Genomic DNA, 17,835 nt, shown 5'->3' with positions numbered 1-17,835 from the left:
GTATAATACAAAACAAATACAAAGACAAAAACAACAACAACAACAACAAAAATAGTCTGAATAAAAACATTTAAAAAGGCCAAACAAGACCAAACCAAGCCAAGATAATCACTTTACAAGCAATGAACGAATCCTTTGGAGCACTCCTACTCATTCTCTGTTTTCTTTTCTCCTTCAAGGACATCAGTTCTGTTTATCAGATATTTCCTGATGAAGTTCTTGGCTCTGGGCAGTTTGGAATTGTCTATGGAGGTAATGCGTTTCTTGATTTGGAATATTTGTAAAAGACTTTAGGTATTTGATTTGAGGCTCCTTTGAGAGTCACTGTTGAGAGGCAGAGTGGGTTGAAGACATATGGAGGTGACTGAGTTGTGCTTCCCAGGGAAACACAGGAAGACGGGTCGGGACGTGGCTATTAAGATCATCGACAAGTCGCGCTTCCCTACCAAGCAGGAGAGCCAGCTACGCAATGAGGTTGCCATCTTACAGGTGAATCAATGTAGAACCTGTTCTTCTCCATCACTCACACAAACATACACATATGGGTCACACAGCAATGTGAAATGTGCGGCTATGTGATTTGAACAGTTTCGGTGTCAGTGGAAGTTGCAAATGAATTCACTTCAGTGTACAGCACTTAGAGTTTTTACACCACTGATGATGGTGTCAGCAATTAACAATTCCACATACAACATGCACTAAATGATGCTTATTATTTCTGTTCAGTGTATACAAACAGGTTGGCAGCACATACAGCATACAGGGTGTAATATATATCGGCCTGGGGGTGTAAGTGGGTGAATTATTATATATTTTTTTTATCTTTGCTTCACCCTACAGAACCTCCATCACCCTGGTGTCGTCAACCTGGAGTGCATGTTCGAGACACCCGAGCGTGTGTTTGTTGTCATGGAGAAGCTCCATGGCGACATGCTGGAGATGATCCTGTCCAGCGAGAAAGGGAAGCTGCCTGAGCGCATCACCAAGTTCCTGGTCACTCAGGTCAGTGCCAAAGCTGCAGATAGCTGCAGATAGACAGTTTCAACAGGCATGTGTATTTGCATCTGAAATACTGTAGTTCTACCTTGGATGCATGCCTCTATATGTCACTCAGTGGAAATGATGAACAAAATCTGAATACATATAATACAACTGCATACAATGCATGACACTCATGTGCTCTATCAATGCCTGACACAGTTGAAGCAGAAAGATGAGCAGCTGGTCTCATCAGCAGTCAGGTCTTTATTTATTTGTTAGACTGATGGATTCTAATCTCAGTAGTTACATGCATGTTTAGCATATCATCATTTTTATGCCCAGAGAAACTGAAATATTGCCAGGTCCATGGGCTCAGGTCCTATGCATGATAGACATACTGTATATCCTACACATCATATCCTATGCCCTATGTATTTATGTCATTCTTTAGTCTATGATTATGGCAATACATGTTATACAGTATGGTTGTAGGCTTGTTCTATGGAGTAGGGTGAAGACATTCCGTAATCTGTCAGGCTAGGTGTATACAGTATATAATATGCAGTATATTATTAATATATAGTATATAGTATATACAGTATATTATTATGATGTTTGTTCTATTGTGTAAGTACAAATGTGTTGGTTTTCAGATTCTGGTGGCTCTGCGACATCTCCATTTCAAGAACATTGTGCACTGTGACCTCAAGCCTGAGAATGTTCTGCTAGCATCCGCTGACTCCTTCCCACAAGTAAGCTTCAAGTAGATAAACACGCCAGTCTCTCTCTCTCTCTCTCTCTATCTATCTATCTCTCTTTCTATTTCTCTCTCTTTCTTTGCTTTAAAGAATAACAGTGATTAGTGGGGTGGACTCGGTCTTCAGTGGATGGTGTCTTGTTTTGTTCTATTTGTTTGTGTTTTTGTTTGTGCCTGTGTGTGTGTTTTTCTCCCTCTCTTCCTCTCTCTTGGTCTCTGCTAAATCAAAAGACTGCCAATTATTCTCACATTCGCGCTCGTCAGCCTCCAGTGTGAGCTCCCTTTTGGAGGCGCGCTAACTCCGCCATGAATCACCCCTGTTTAGACACAAACATCTCAGCCCCGAGCATTTAAAAAAAGAAAAAATCATTTGCATTTGTTCTCTACTGTATTGCCACAATATTTCTCCCCGAAATGAAAACGAAAGTATATCCCTCCTGTCGGCAATCCATTGTTTTTGATGTGAAAGAAAGAAAGTGATAAAAAAAAGAAGGGGGGGGGGAATCCCTTGTGCTTGGCTGTCTGGCTTGGCTTGCTGTCTCAGTTTTTGTTGTGCCATCCTTAATTCGGCTCTAGCGAAATGTCGGAGGCTACGCAGAGAGAGGGAGCCAGCAGGAAGCAACATACTAGGCACATGGAGCTGCGTGATAATTTCTCTGGTAACCGGGTGTAGTGTCAGCACTGACAGCTGATCATTAAACTGTCTGGGAAGTGAGGAAACACAGGATGCTATTTATTAGGTCTGTGCAGCACTTGCATAAAGACAAGGAGAAGCTGAGGAGAAGAAGGAGGATAATATGCATTTGTTTGCATGTGAATAGCCGCCTCGTAATTCATCACGAGGGCATGCATAGTGGTGTTTTTGTTCCAACTGATGCATTTTACATGAAATCCCATACCTGCTCCATGGAAGGCTAGCATTAACATATCAAGTTGATTTCATCCATTTATTTCATAATTTAGCAGGTGATTGTCACAAAAGCCTTGACACACAAGTAGAGCATCAACAAAGTAGAATACATGTCCAAATCTCTGATACACCATTCAATGGGAAATGTATTTAACGCCTTTTTGAACATCTGTTCAGTGAATGCAGGTGTTTTTCCATTATCACAGTGATGGGTTGTGTCCTTGCTCCCGCCGCAGGTGAAGCTGTGCGATTTCGGTTTCGCCCGCATCATCGGTGAGAAGTCGTTCCGGCGCTCAGTGGTGGGGACCCCGGCGTACTTGGCCCCTGAGGTCCTGCGCAACAAGGGCTACAACCGCTCGCTGGACATGTGGTCTGTGGGTGTCATCATCTACGTCAGCCTCAGTGGGACCTTCCCCTTCAACGAGGACGAGGACATCAACGACCAGATCCAGAACGCTGCCTTCATGTACCCGTCCCACCCCTGGAAGAAGGTCTCGCAGGAGGGTGAGTGCTTTAGGGAAACACAATGGAGAGGAAAGGTGCTGGAGATCAGAGAATGACCTGTATGAGTGAGAGCTGTCCCTGTGGAAAGGACCTCCACTTATTCACTACAAAGTGCACAGCAGTAGTGAATACCTGTATGGTGGTTATTCACTATACAGGGCACTATGTAGTGAGTCTGTTTATGCTCTGAACAACACAGGGTATAAATATACAGAGGATGTTCAGACATTACATTCAGCATTTAGAAACTGGAAAATGATACATTTCATAAAAATAAGGTGTTAAAACACTCATGATGTGTTGTCAGTTATTTAAAAATAGACATATAATGACAAATCCAGTATAATTTTGGCTTCTTAATTAAAGGCTGATAGATAACATTAAACTTTTTTAGCAACCTAAATGTGTATGCTGAAGACAAACCACAGAGGTGATGATTAGCCTAGTGCATGAATAAGGGACAATGGTGAGATAAAGTAGGTAGGCATAGACCCTTTCAACAAGAAAAACAAAAACAATGTGTGAACGTTCTATTTTGTTCCTAATCTACTTCTGCTTCATTAACATAACATATGGAATGTTAAAACGGAAGCCTTGTGGGAACTATGATGATGCTGATAATGGACCTCTCTTGAAACGGTCAATACATGAGCCTCTGAATAAAGACAGTAGTTTGCATGTGGATGGACTGAAGTGACATTTTGGTCCGTCGTACTGCACAGCCTAACAGCAGTGTAATCAAATATCAAGGGCCCCTTCCCCAAGGTTTTTTTTATTTTTTTATAAGGATAGTCTGTTGTGCTTGCTCCTGTTTTGCTGTTGTAACAAAATGTTTGGATAGAGGCCAGGGCTTGACCCTTTTTTAAACCGTTTGAGTTTGCTCCAGCAAGTGTTTCATTTTTTATAATGATGTGTTTTGTTTGTTATGTGTCCTCTGTGTGTAAATGTCTCTGATTCCTGTCTGTTTTTTTCATTGTGGTAGTCCAACTTGCAGTTTGTATTTATCTAGGCTGTGTAAATTTCCCATGTCTCATCGCACAAATATTTATCCAAGAGAAACACAGAGGCTCACAACAGCAAAAGATAAAAAGAGTGGGGGGTGATCTGGGGAGCTGTGTTCAGTTGCTATTTTGGTCTTTTCCAGAACTTAAAAAACAACATTCTCATCAGGACACAGAGTGGAAATTACTTTAGTGGACAAGTAGTGCTCCATTCATTTCTCCTAATAGAATGAATGAGGTGCAAGTGAAGCGTAGGCCAGCATGAAAGAAGACAGACCGGCAAGAGAAAACAGAAGAAAAAGGAGCGTGGGAGTGAAAACGAAGGAAGTGTGTGTGTGTGTGTGTGTGTGTGTGTGTGTGTGTGTGTGTGTGTGTGTGTGTGTGCGTGTGTCTATGTAATGTGAGTGTGTGCGCCATTTTTGTTGCGGCCCAATCATGTGTGTAATGCCAAACGATCCACTGGGTCTCAAGGTCAGCGACTCAGAGGTGTGTGACCCCAGAAATAATGCTAAGATGATGTTAGCTTTGCTCATTATCCCCTGTCCTGTCCAGCGCTGAAAAAGCTCCCAAGCCAGCCCTCTCTTCTCCCCCTCTGCCCAGCCGGGCCTCTGACTGCCTGCTTTGTTGTTCCAGCAATTGACCTCATTAATAACTTACTGCAAGTCAAGATGAGGAAGCGCTACAGCGTGGACAAGTCCCTCAGCCACCCTTGGCTCCAGGTGAGTCATAGTGAATCATGAGCACCGATGCTAACGACGCTAACAGAAATGGTAATGGTAATACTGATCCCAGTGCTGCTAGCTTTGGACTTTGCCAAACAGCTGACACGAATGCTAACCATGCTAAGGCAGTAAGTGTTAATGAAACAATAATGGTTACTAACTATTATTTACTATCTACAATGCACTGCAAAAGATATACATATGTTTCCTGATACCTGCTTGCATAGTTATATAGGCCTGAATGATCTGACATGTAATGCATATGACACCTTATAACAATATCTGAGATTTAGTGGTTCATATGGATGAATGATTTGTTTGCATGTGATTGTTAGGACTATCAAATGTGGTTGGACCTGCGGGGTCTGGAGTACCGGATGAACGAGCGCTACATCACACATGAGAGCGATGACCATCGCTGGGAGCACTACGCTCAGCAGAATGGCCTCCAGTACCCGACCCACCTCCTCAATCCCCATGGTAACCTGAGCGAGGGGGTGGAGCCAGAGGAGGAGCTTGAACTGGACACGCTCAGTGAGAGGGTTAGCGTGCTGTGACCTGCCAGTGCCCTCTCCAGATCGCTGCGCTCATCTCCCTCTCCATCACTCTCTCTCTCTCTCTTTCTTTCTCTCTCTATCTCTCTCTCTGACTCTCCCGCTCTCTGTCTTTCCACTCTTTACATACCCCTCATTTTAGCATCCCCAAGCCTCCGCTCTTGTCTGTCCACTTGCTTAACTGACCTCTACGTCTACCTATTTAGTCTCCTTATTATTTCTTGTGTGATCCCCTCCTCTCTCTCTCTCTGTCTCTCTTTCTCTCTTCCTCAATCCCTCCACTTCTCCTCTGTATCCTTCTATCTCTCCTTCCCATCGACAGGTCATCACAAATCTAAGATTCTTATCGGCCTTTAACAAACAAACAACTCAGTGACACATAATGTTTTTGTTCCCTGTTTGAGTTTTTAATTTGCCTATTTATTGACATTTTGGCTCCTTGTTATTTTTTCTCTCTCAGTGAACTTTTCCCTAAACAGAGGTGGATAGATTAACATGAGTCTACTTGTTTTAAATGGCAACAGTGCGAAAGCTGTGGTCTCTGTTGTGCTTGCCGAATTTAATTACGACAGAATTATGACAACGCTTCTCTCAGGCCTCTACTGACTTAAATGACTGTGCCCAACATCAGGCTTTATTTTGGAATTTGCCATTGTGTGGTGTGAACAGAGGGCCTGTAGTGGTCGTTGTGGCAGTGTTAGGATGTGACAAAAGGATAAGATGAAATCAGTGTTGCTGACAGCCCTTGTTGCTTCTCGTAGTGCATTACGTGTGTGTGTGTGTGTGTGTGTGTGTGTGTGTGTGTGTGTGTGTGTGTGTGTGTGTGTTGTGTGTGTGTTGGTGTGCCTATTTGGTGTCTGTATGTATGTAAGCCTAACAAATGCATCAGGAAAAACACTACTGCCCTATGAGATGCTTCTCTTGCTTTAAGAAAGAAAACATTGGAATAAAAAAATATTTTAAAAATAAACGGCTTCCCCTTCATTCTTTCCCCTGTGCCATAACACCACATCTTTGAATGCAGATAGCCAATAATCTTTATCTACCAAATACACCAAACTCCCCATTCCCTGGTGAGTTGTAGGCTATCAAATAGTAGCAATGGTAAAGGCCAAAGTATGCTTAGAATATGCTGTTCTGCATCAGTACTTGGACATTAATATATTGGATATAGGCATAATAATGTGGAGAATAGGCCTATCCTCTCTTTGTTTTCATGAAACAACTTAGGTTGCAATGCATAACATATAATATTACATGTCAGCAGTTAGGCTAAAACTACAGTAGCCTACAGTTATACACTATAGATTAAAGACAGATTAATGAAATATCTTTTGAAGTCTATCGACCTATCGAAGTTAAACCGCATCAGTCATTTCACGCCACAAACAGGCATGGTCCAAAGCGATGGCTGACTGTTTACCGGGAGATGGCGCTGTTGCCAAAACGTTTCTATATCTGCCCACGTGTAGTCCCCACTTCATGGGATTCTTGCGCATTATTATTGAGCAGAAGTGAAACATTTTAGTTTATATCGGCCTAATCATTTGTAGACTATGTCATTATGTTTTATAAGGTCACAGTGATATACATGTAAGCTGAATACGCCTACACATTGGTGCACTTTGTTTAACTCTTCAGATTTTCAAATCAGGTCTTTCCCATAGGCATTAGTGTTAGGATATCGGCAAATTCTCACTGAAAATCAAGGTGTTCACAAAATAAATTAGACCATAAGATTTATTTAACTTAACCTCATTTCTATATAACGTAGGCCTACTACTAGGCTAGTACATCAACCTAAAAGTCTACAATTACCTCAGTCTTAAGTAAGTTCAGGACAATGAAGCAGTTGATTGTGTTTTGTTTATGTGGAAATTGTTTTTTCCTTGAAGTTGGTTATTCCATAAAGCGCTTTGTCCCGTAACACACCTGTCAAAACAAAAAACAAGTTTTCACACCTTTGCTCTTCCAAAGAAACTCCTGTTCCACATCACTGGAGAGAAAGAGAGGAGGGGAAGAAAGACAGACGGAGATTTGCGCTTTACAGGCTACGTTTTCCCTTAAAAAATAAAACACCTAAATAACACCATGTTACATGACTAATCAAAAGATATTTTAGAGAACGCAATGCCCGGAAAGATGCCAGTTTTGGGGCTAAATAGCAATATGCTTAATGTGAAAACTTGTTTTTATATTTTTAGGATAGAATCTAATTAGGTTAAAGAAAAATCCAACAATGCTTTGAAAATGCGTTTTGTTTAACCATGCTTTGATTAATATATATCTCAACATCTTAACGTCCATCCACAAGAAAAAAAATCTGAAAGCTTCTAAAAACGCGTAGGCTACCTGTAATAATGGAAAATGCTTTCCGTCATCAATGATAATTTTGGGAATAGCCTTCTCGGCTATAGCAAATAGGCCTAGTACAAATAGCCCACTCGGACTATTTGTACAATCATAAAAAAATACTGTTATTATAACCTATATGTATAAAATAGTGTCTATTGATAATCCTTTCATGTATAGGATACGGAAAAATAGGCCAAGGTGGATTATTTTTAAGTTTAGGCTATTTCAGGTTTATGGATATAGCCTACAATCAAAACAGTTTTATGCATGAAATCAGGTAACAATGTGGAGAATATGGTCCCATTATAATAGTCTCCAAAAGGGGAGATAATTGTTATTAAACAATTAAGCCAAAACGAAATGTGCAGTCTATAGGCTATATAGGACAATGGGTTGCCGGTTAGGCTACAATACTTCTACGTTAGTCTGAGAGTTGCTGGCGGCAGATTAAACGAGAAGGAAAATATTATTGGACAAGGATAGAAATAATGCAAAATATTGTGTTTAACATGCATTGGGTCTACAGGATACATTCAGACAAAATTGTTTCCCCATCACTGCCAAACTATGCACCAGCTAGGCTACACATTGGGAATGTTGCTAGATCAAAGGAGGAATTACGCAATTAAAATCGTCTCATTTCTTATGCGCATATCATGGTGTAACTGACAAGTTTTTTAATATTGGGTTTAATGGAATAGTCTGTAGGCTATGCAAATGACACATCACAGCTTTTTCAAAGATACACCATATGCTGCACGTTGACATATTGCGAGACAGGTTAGAGTACTGTTGCCTTAGTAACTCGTTTATTCATCTTGTTGTCGGCACAGATGATTTTACTGTAAGGAAAACAAATGTAATTGCTTCCCACATCTAAATTATTTAGTATTTCTATTAGACAACAGTTAGAAAACAAATATTTCATCCTCATCGTTCATTGCTCAAACGGCGACTGCTTGATTAAATTGTATCAATAACCTTTTATTTATATAGTCTGAAACTAGAATTCTAATTACCCAGACTATTACAGTAAAATGGTCCTAAAGTTGATGAAAAATCTCAATGTTTTAAAAATGGCGAAAACATTTCTGCTTCCTTTTAAAACCTCGTCTGAAGAATAAACCTTTCTGTGTAGGTTCCTAAAATAGGCCTACATATTTAGACACAGTTTGTAAAAAAAATCCTGTGTTTTCTGTTCTCATACGCCTATAGCAACAAAGTAAAGTAGGCTAGCCTATTACTGTAACATTGAACCTTAACAGGCTGGAGTGCAATTGGACTTTTAACTTGAACGGAACGAATCCATTTCCACGACGAAAGCGCGTGGTGTTGAATGGATGACAGGTCGCTGTCTGAAGAATGTCCACCTGCAGTTTTTCCTTGCCCCTCGGTCGATTTTACAAGAAACATCAGCGCAAACATCAGCGGTCAGCGGGTGACGGTAGAAGACAGGAAGTCAGATGTCGAATAAAGCCTCAAGCGTCATATGAGGGCTATTATTTTACACCAACTTTGTGTTATCTGATCAACGAATGTCTACTCGTTCTGGTGGCCTACGCCGTTGCTTTCAAAGTGAAATATAAAAGTTTCAGTTCGGCAGATTTTTTGGATAATATATATAATATAGACCTATGAAGTTTCCAAATCTTAAATGCACCCGAATGTTCAAAGACTACAGTTTATAATAGTCATGTATAGGCCATGCCTGGTGGTAATTTTAGATAGGCTAGGCCAGCTATGTTCTATTAACAAACAATAACGAAGTCAATTTCAGTAAATTGGTCTGCAGCCTTCTGCAATGAAACGATGAAATATTAAATGAGGAATAGCCCAATATCTTTCCATAAAAGCCTCTATTAGCGAGTATATGGCCAAGCAGCCTGCTTATCCATCTCGGTGTGCTTTGTTGCCAGTCCTAATATGCTTTATACCCTATTTCTTTACACCGCCTAAACACAAAGCATAAAGCCTAAAACACACATACTATTATATATAGCTCAAGTAATAAAACAGTAGCCTCCAGATTACACCTTCAGTATAAATATAGCGCTAGGGGTCGCTCAGGCCTTAACGAGTATTTGAAAGAATTTAATTCTGTAAACTCAAATGCTGCGATTCAGATTAACGATAAAATTGTAGGCTACGCTATAGTCTAGCAATTTAAGCGAAACTGAAGTAGGCCTATAGTATCTTTAACTTCTAAACGGAACCGAATAATCATGGACTAGTTAATATTAATAGATAAATATTCACTGTAGCCTAATATTAATTATACTGTCAACGCGTGGATGTAATCTAAATCCGTCCGTTGTAAACATAAGTAAATCTTTCGCAGACCACAACGTTGCACGGTCAAAAAAGTCATTGCCTATTTTTTAGGCCTGCCTACTGCCTTTGTCTGAAAGTCGAAGAAAGATCCAGTGAACGCCACTGACAAAGACATGTGGGGCGAAAGCCAGAGACGAAGGAGAGGGAAGCGTGATCATTAGAGGTATTTTTTGTGCGCGCTTGATCCCTGCTCTCAGCTTCACACCCTCTACAAAGCCCCTAGACCGGTCCTCGCAATGCCGCCTCCGGTCCTCTGTGCGATACTCCTCTCTCCCTCTCTCAATTGCCGGATGGTTGCGGCCCGGCAATGAATGAAAGTCCCCAGAGCCCAAACGCAAAACTTGGAAAAAATATCATATAGAGATGCTTTTCCTTCTCGTATCCCACGGGGAGTTGCTCTAGTGAACAAAATGGGCTGGCTAAATATTATGATAACCTTTTCCATCCTAATTTGTAGTGCAGTCTGCACACATGCTAGGATCAACATCAATTACTGTGCAACATTTCAAGTACAGGATCAAGGGAATGTCAGGAAAGGACTCTGAACGAGGGTCCTGGGACAGGGGGTAACGCTGGGGGAGGGGAGGTGGAGAAACACACCAGCTAATGCCCAGAGCGCAACATGGGATACTTTTAGACCTATGAGAGTAAACTTAACATGTACATTTATGGTATGTATCAGTGCTCTGTTGTGATGTTATACTTCACTCACCATGTCATTTCTTAAGCGGTGACTTTGTCATTGGACCACTCACATTGTTTACATCCTTAGCCTACTCTGGACATGTTTTTAGAGTCCCATTACAGTTGTCGCTGTTTGGCCATCACCACCAGTGTAGCCTACGAGGCTCAAGGCAGCAGCTATAGTCTGGCTAAAGCAGGGAAGTAGGGGACTTGTTCTTATTATCCCGCGACACTCGTAAGTGTTGCTAAATGAAGTTATTCTGGGTCAGCACATTCCTCCGCTCCAGCCAGCCAGCGAGTAAGTGAACACGCATTCGGTTCCCAAGATGACAGCTCTGGCACAGACCGAAATGCGCTCTTCCTCAAACTCAAGGACCGCCGCCAGCGGAAGTGCGCGTTATTTCCACACCACCCTTCTTCGCCCAATGCGGAGCAGTGCAACGATAAACGCTGTTGGCTGCAGCACTGGCGATGGGTGCGGGGAGTTTACCCCTATAGCGTGTAGTGTTTGAAAGCGCTGCAGAGGGATTACAGGGATTACAAACCGGGCAACAAAAGACATGGACGCCTTCTTCACACACAGTAGAGGATGGTTTCTATCTGGGCGCTATTCCCCTTTACTGCCCTGTGGTCCCAGATTTAGGCCAAGTAACCCCAGAAACTGAATCAGAGGCCCACTCTTATTCTACATGTTTAATATGCAATAGTGCTCCAGCTCAAACATTCAACAATATATGCATAAAGTGTATTTAATGTGAAGCATATCCATACATTTCAGTTGAAACTAAAGATGCTAGGGAGTGAATGAAGAGCTGCTACTATAGATTTGACTTTTTTGATTTAGTTATTTTGGGAATCTACATGTCCCTTCCTGTTCAAATGTTCTGCAGCCCTCTGTCCTATAGCCATTGGATCTGACCAGTCACAAGGCACTAAGGTGGAAGGAGATCAGGCCACAGTGTCAGTGAGCTTGTTACAAGTGCATGCTCTTTTCAAGTGTGTTCCCCTCCCACAGTTCATTCTCCAGGGACCAAGGACAATAACAGTTGCTCCAGGTTGAAATGTTGTATGTGAGTTTCAGAACGGTTGTGGTGGAAAATAACTTATGTTACAAATGTGAACATTTAGATTTTTTTCCAAGAGGGCAAGGCTTAAATGTCACTGGGAAAACACCAGCACTGATCCCATACCCTCCAACGAATGCACCCACTGCACCCACATATGCATCCTTGCACCATCCTAGCTCCACCACCATCCAAACCCAGAGGGATTCTTCTTCTTCTTCGTCGTCATCTTTATCATCTTCCTCTCCAATGTGACCAAGAGAGTACTAAGTCAAAGTAATAGATTTTCTAATTCTAAAGAAATTATTGGTCACCAGATTATTTGATCATTTTATACTTTCCCCCACACCAGTTTGCATGTTGGTCTAACAACATAATCCAAATTCCTTTATTGAAAGATGTATTATACAGTCTGGCTTGTGCAGTATTTGTGACCATATAGGCAGACAGCAGGAGGAATGTAACTGTCTGACTTCCATCTCTCGTCAGACTGTGTTGTATGCTTGTTGGTGTGAGCCATATGGACTACTTCCCACTCTTAAAACTTGACCATCAAAATACATAACTACTGACACCTTACTAAATATCATTGGAAATGTGTTCTTCCCTATTTTCCTCCAATGGTGCTTGCAAACAGACATGCAGTGTTGATGAAAAGTGTTTGTTTTACAGAGTAACACCGCACATGGCCTTGCTCACAGAATGGCTTAACACCATGCAGTCAGTGCGTAACCAAGCAGGGTTTCTGTCAAGTGTTCAGACACCCTGAGTAAGAGACCAGAGACACATGGGCAGTCTTTCTCAGAACACGGAATGTGTGCTAGCCTATGTGCATGTAATTAAAGTGATAAAGTGGTGATATTTAACATTTTGTGTCAGAAAAAATCTATAAAAAAAATCTATAATCCTGTCGACTTGGCATATTAAATTAAACTCTACTGCAACTACAACAAAAAAGGGTGTTTTTTTTTTTTTTTTTGGTGGTGTTTAAAAATAAACAAAAACAGGCTCCCCCTAACATAGGCTACTGATTTAGCAGGTATCGTCTAAGTATTGATTTCTAAATTATCCAATAGGCCTACGCTATTTATGTAGGCCACAGCGGATGGTTGAGCATATGGCAAACACCTTTTGGATTCGACATTCGACGCCTGATAAACTGATAAGAAAAAAAATAGCCTAGGCTACTCAATACCATCATAAGGCGATGTGCAATGGTTGATTTGAAAAATTAGGAATTTCCCAAGTACCGATAATAGTGAGAAGATTATTTTAACGAGAAAATATTAAAAGTAATGGCATGCAATTTCCCTAGGTTTAGCACACGTTGTTGCCAGCTCCTGCTCTCAGTTGACACGGTGTTTGCTGTAGCCGTGCAGAACGTCACCTTGGAAACCATAATCATAAAAGCCCCCTGCCTGAGGAGACATTTAGAGTCAAGCTTTAATAAAACATCTCATGATAAACCAATGTTCCCAAGTATTAGACAGAGAGTTACTTTTATGTGAGCATCAGCTTAGTAGAACCTGGGGGAAATATAGGTAATGTCCATTAGGGAGACCATCAGATAGCTCCAATTTGACAGGAAGAGAACATAATGAAGTTCCTTGATTGTTTTATTTCCCCCGCCTCTTTCTCAGATGTCTCTCCCTCTTGTCTCCTCTTGCTCATTGGTTTCAGGCTTTTCAGCGCTGAAACACCCGGCGGAGTGTAACAAACAAGAGTCGACTAAATTATAATGTCAAAGTAGCCCACTGCACAAGACTTTTCCATGATTCAAGAGAGAAATTACCTGTCTTCACAGATAAATTACGAAAGCATATGTGACTGGCATTGTAGAAAAGAAGAGATAGCTTATTAGGCTAGGCTACAACATAAATAGGCTACGCAAAAAGAAAGACAAAATCGGCAAATAGAATAATAGCATCAATATATAAAATTAACCGGAAAGCCTTCAGAGATTTCATATAGGCCTAGGCTAGGCTAAACTCATTTTTATTAATTTAGGCCCACTGAATATCATGGGGGACTAAATTGTCATTTAAATTGTCCGTTAAAAGACTAACTTACTTAGGCTACTCCTAAACTGTATGAACTTGGACTTGGTTTTTCATATTCCAAAGTTAATTGGGAATGACATTATTAACCTAGGCCTACATGGGAAAAAAAGGTGATAGGCTAAAGTTAATTAAAATTCGACAATCTTTTGCTGTACCTGGCTCTCTCTTCAAAACGGATATGGGAGTGTTATTCAGGCCGGGGCACTCTGATATGAGAACTGAAGAGCAAAACTGGTCGTTAAACCCTCCGCTGTTATATCAAAGTCCACGGTGTCAATATTGAGTGCAAGTGTGCCCTAATGGGTTTCAGACTGTCACTGTAGGCTAGTTTAGCTTAGCTCAGGGCACCAATAAACCAATTTTTCCTCTGATCTGTGACGTAGGTTACTCTTTTCTATAGTGCAAGGGCGTACCTGTAGGTTTGGTCTCAGCTTTGGTGGGGACACATCCCCAACTCCTGTTGTCACGATATCAACATTATTGTTTCAATACCAATAGCAAGTCTCGATTTCGATACTTTTGGCCGTCTTTTCGATACTTTTGTCGTCCTCTTGCGATTTTAAAAAAAATATTTGGTTTGGGGGCCCCCACCACCTTGACGCCATCAGTAGCCTAATATTGAATATTGTGTGATCATCAGTGGCAATCATAGAATTTGATTGACCCTCCACACACACACAGAAAGTGATGTTTGTCATAAGTTTTCATATTTTGAAATTCATATGAACTTTTTTATTGTTATTACTAATAGCTAAACATATTTAGTAATTTGAATACATCATATTGATATTTAAATGATAACTTTTCTTTAATATCATCACATTTGTGGTCTGTACGTCTAATTGAGTGCCTGTCACTTTAAGAGGAACGTAACGCAATTCATTCTCATGGTTTTAGGCTAGTGGAAAATAGTTTCACATAGTGCAAGGATATGTAGATTCAATTCATCATGTTTGCTATGTCATTAGATAAAAATAATGTTCAAATAAACAAGTCAAAGTCAAAGAAAATCTTTCTGGGATGAGATCATAGATGAGATAAGTGTCTCGTGATGTTCATTTCTATGAGTATGGACATGTACCATAGTTTATGTTTTATTTCTTTGCATTGTGCAGGCTACATTCACAAATACATTAGCCTACATAAACAGAATACAGGAACAGGAAAATGTCTCGGATCCATTGTTTATTGCGAGTGTAAGATTGGTAGCCCAATTAACAGTCAGTGACATGGTGACTTCTATTCTGTGCTTTATGTGACTGTCCTGCAGCACACCCTTGTTCATGACTCCTAACCTTGGTTGAACGATTACAGAAGCTAGGTTTAGCTGTGACAATATCCTGGGTAATATCCTAACAGTTAATGCTATTTTCCACAGTAAAATCCGCATTTGAAAGCCTGGTCACCAGTTGCCAGTTTGTATGTTACTTTGCCTATTAGACTCTGCATAATGAAAAAGCTTTGAATGTTCCTTTTCTTCTTTGGTGGCATAGCTGATCTACAAAGCACCAAACAGGGCAAAATGTGCATGCTGAAGGGCAAAGGGAATATTACAAATCTTTCACACTGGCCTTTTAGGGTTATGTATTGGTAGACATCCCTGATAACTTATACCGACACACTCGCTCACTTTTCTGCCAGTGTCACCACAAAGTGAAGTAGGCCTATGCTATGCTTTGACGCTGTTGTGCGTGTCAGATAAACCCCCTTCAGTTTCAGCCAATCAAATGACAGTGTTTCTTTTACTGTCGCCGTTGGAATAGCACAAAGGAGTTCACTAAAATATTGGTGGGGACATTTTTGTCATCTCAAAATATTGATTAGGACTAGTCCCTAGTGTCCCACCCTAAACCTACGGCCATGCTATATAGTGTGTCCTATGTTGTGTTTTTAAGTTGAACTTTATTGTGTAGTAGCACTGTGCTTTTTTTTTGCTCTGGGTCGAAGTGTTGGAGTGTGCTGCCTGGTTTTATATTTTTACCTTGGTGTGCTGCTTTGTGTTGTGCGAACTGTGTCTTCTCTTTTGCTTAATGCATTAATATTTTGCATTCATTTTGCATTAGCTGGGTTGGAGTACCAATCTGTTTTTATCCTGTTTTACTCTTTGTGAGACTAATCTCTTCAGTATTTTATTTTTGCCCTCATGCGTCAGCCTCTTGCAGCGCTGGGCATGCAGACTTACGGTTGCAGCCCTGGCAGTTGGCTCAGGTAGTGGCACCGCCGCCGCTGATGCTGCTGCCACTGCCCCTGCCACTGCCAGTGCCAGTGATGGGAAGTGTGAGATCATTGGCATGGTGTGTTGTTGCCCAAAGTTGCACGCACCCGAAACTTGACCTCTCCATTTCATTCACTTAACTCCTCAACTTTTACATGCAAATTTAAAAAGGGCCCAGACTCTTTGACAAAGGCCTCTTGGCTTGGCACACCTCTGCAGGGAAACAGAGAGAGAGGGTGTGATGGAGAGAGAAAGAGAAAGAGAGAGATAGGGTCATCTTCCATGCCAGGCACGGTAATGTGATGGCCGACCTGGGACAGACACTACCCTTTGGAAGACTTCTCTTCACCTGAAATTTAACCTTGAGACCCTTTTCATAGGACTAACAAACCCGACCACACTCCAGTCTGGGCAGCAGCGAGGCGGGCGGATCAGGTGGATTGGGTTTACTCGCGCAACAGAATCTGTCCGACAACCCGCTGATCCGCCGGCTTGATTGAAATCATGTAAATACTGTCACCGGCTACATAAATATGGCCTGAATTTGCCATTTGGAGCTCGTTTTGGAATGAGAAACTCGAGGAAATGCTTTATTTAGGCCTGCGGTGAAAGAGATCAACACTTCAGACATTGTGCAAACACACACACACGCAGACACACACACACACACACACACGCATACACACATCTAATGAATTCAGACAGTAGCCCTATACTGTGGACACAACCCCTCCTCTGTGTGCATCTGAACAAGCCAGCACTCCATCTTGTTTGTTATCTGACTCCATGCAAACACATCAACGCTTATCATTTCCAATTGACAATCTATTCGTTCTTTTTTCCCCGTTGATGTCGTTATTTCCAGGCGTACAGCAACATCACTCCACACGAGACTTCTCTGAAAGCAACAACCCTCAAAAACAGGAGGCTGAAAATGGAAAAGCAAACAAAAATGTTGTTTCTTTACCCCGCAACACATTTTTCCTCCCGCCAGGCATCACAAAATGGTTTGTCCAACGGGCCATGAGCCCCAGAAACTCCTGTGGTGGTCACATGACATGTTTCTGCTCCCCAGCCAAGCGCTAAGTGCCGTCACATGGTCCGGCTGAGCCTTCATGACCTGACAGAAAAAAGCCACCCCGTCCACCCACCCCCAAAATAGCTGAAAAGCTTTACCTGTGTTTCGGCAAAATCAAACACCTTTTCAAACTTTTGTTTTGACAACTTCGCCCTCATTTTGAGTTTATGGTGGGTGCACCTAATGTGTGTGAGTAAGGGGGACACGAAGCCTTGCAAAGCACAAAGAAACTACATCCTGGGACTTGGTTTTTGTTGGGGAAAAAAAGATGTTGATATCTTAAGCTGACTGCTTTTGTGCAGGAGCAGGTGAAGTAAAGAGCTCCTCTGGTGAACAGGGACGAGGATGAGAGACAGAGCTTCTCACACAGCAGACGCAGTCTTTGTGGCTTCCAACACAAGGATTACATACCTATGCCACCACGCCAGCATGGGCCATGAGGGTACTAAAGATAAACCAGTGAAATGTCATCACTTCAGAGGAGACCGAATGTGTTAGAATTCACCCACCATCACCATCCACGAACAGAAGGATTCCTGACATCACAGGAATATACTCCTCTCTCTCTCTCTCTCTCTCTCTCTCTGTCTGTCTCTCCCTCTTTTCCTCTGTCTTTCTC

General features: G+C 41.5%; 1 protein-coding gene across 3 annotated transcripts in view; it reads left to right on the top strand.

Moving 5' to 3' along the window:
- Positions 1-6,327, top strand: part of prkd1 (protein kinase D1) — a 53,196-nt gene extending 46,869 nt beyond the window's left edge. For all 3 annotated transcript variants that reach the window (XM_042071498.1, XM_042071497.1, XM_042071500.1), the window contains exons 13-19: positions 180-252; positions 383-489; positions 841-1,002; positions 1,635-1,733; positions 2,885-3,152; positions 4,787-4,872; positions 5,211-6,327. In XM_042071498.1, coding sequence (XP_041927432.1) covers positions 180-252; positions 383-489; positions 841-1,002; positions 1,635-1,733; positions 2,885-3,152; positions 4,787-4,872; positions 5,211-5,432 — 1,017 coding nt within the window. In that variant the 3' untranslated portion in view covers positions 5,433-6,327. The remainder of the gene's footprint in view (positions 1-179; positions 253-382; positions 490-840; positions 1,003-1,634; positions 1,734-2,884; positions 3,153-4,786; positions 4,873-5,210) is intronic.
- The last annotated feature ends 11,508 nt before the right edge of the window (positions 6,328-17,835 follow it).

The sequence above is a fragment of the Alosa sapidissima genome, chromosome 19, assembly GCF_018492685.1.
Source record: "Alosa sapidissima isolate fAloSap1 chromosome 19, fAloSap1.pri, whole genome shotgun sequence".
Lineage (NCBI taxonomy): Eukaryota > Metazoa > Chordata > Actinopteri > Clupeiformes > Clupeidae > Alosa > Alosa sapidissima.
Note: the sequence above shows the minus strand (reverse complement) of the source record. Positions and strands in the feature narration are given on the sequence as shown.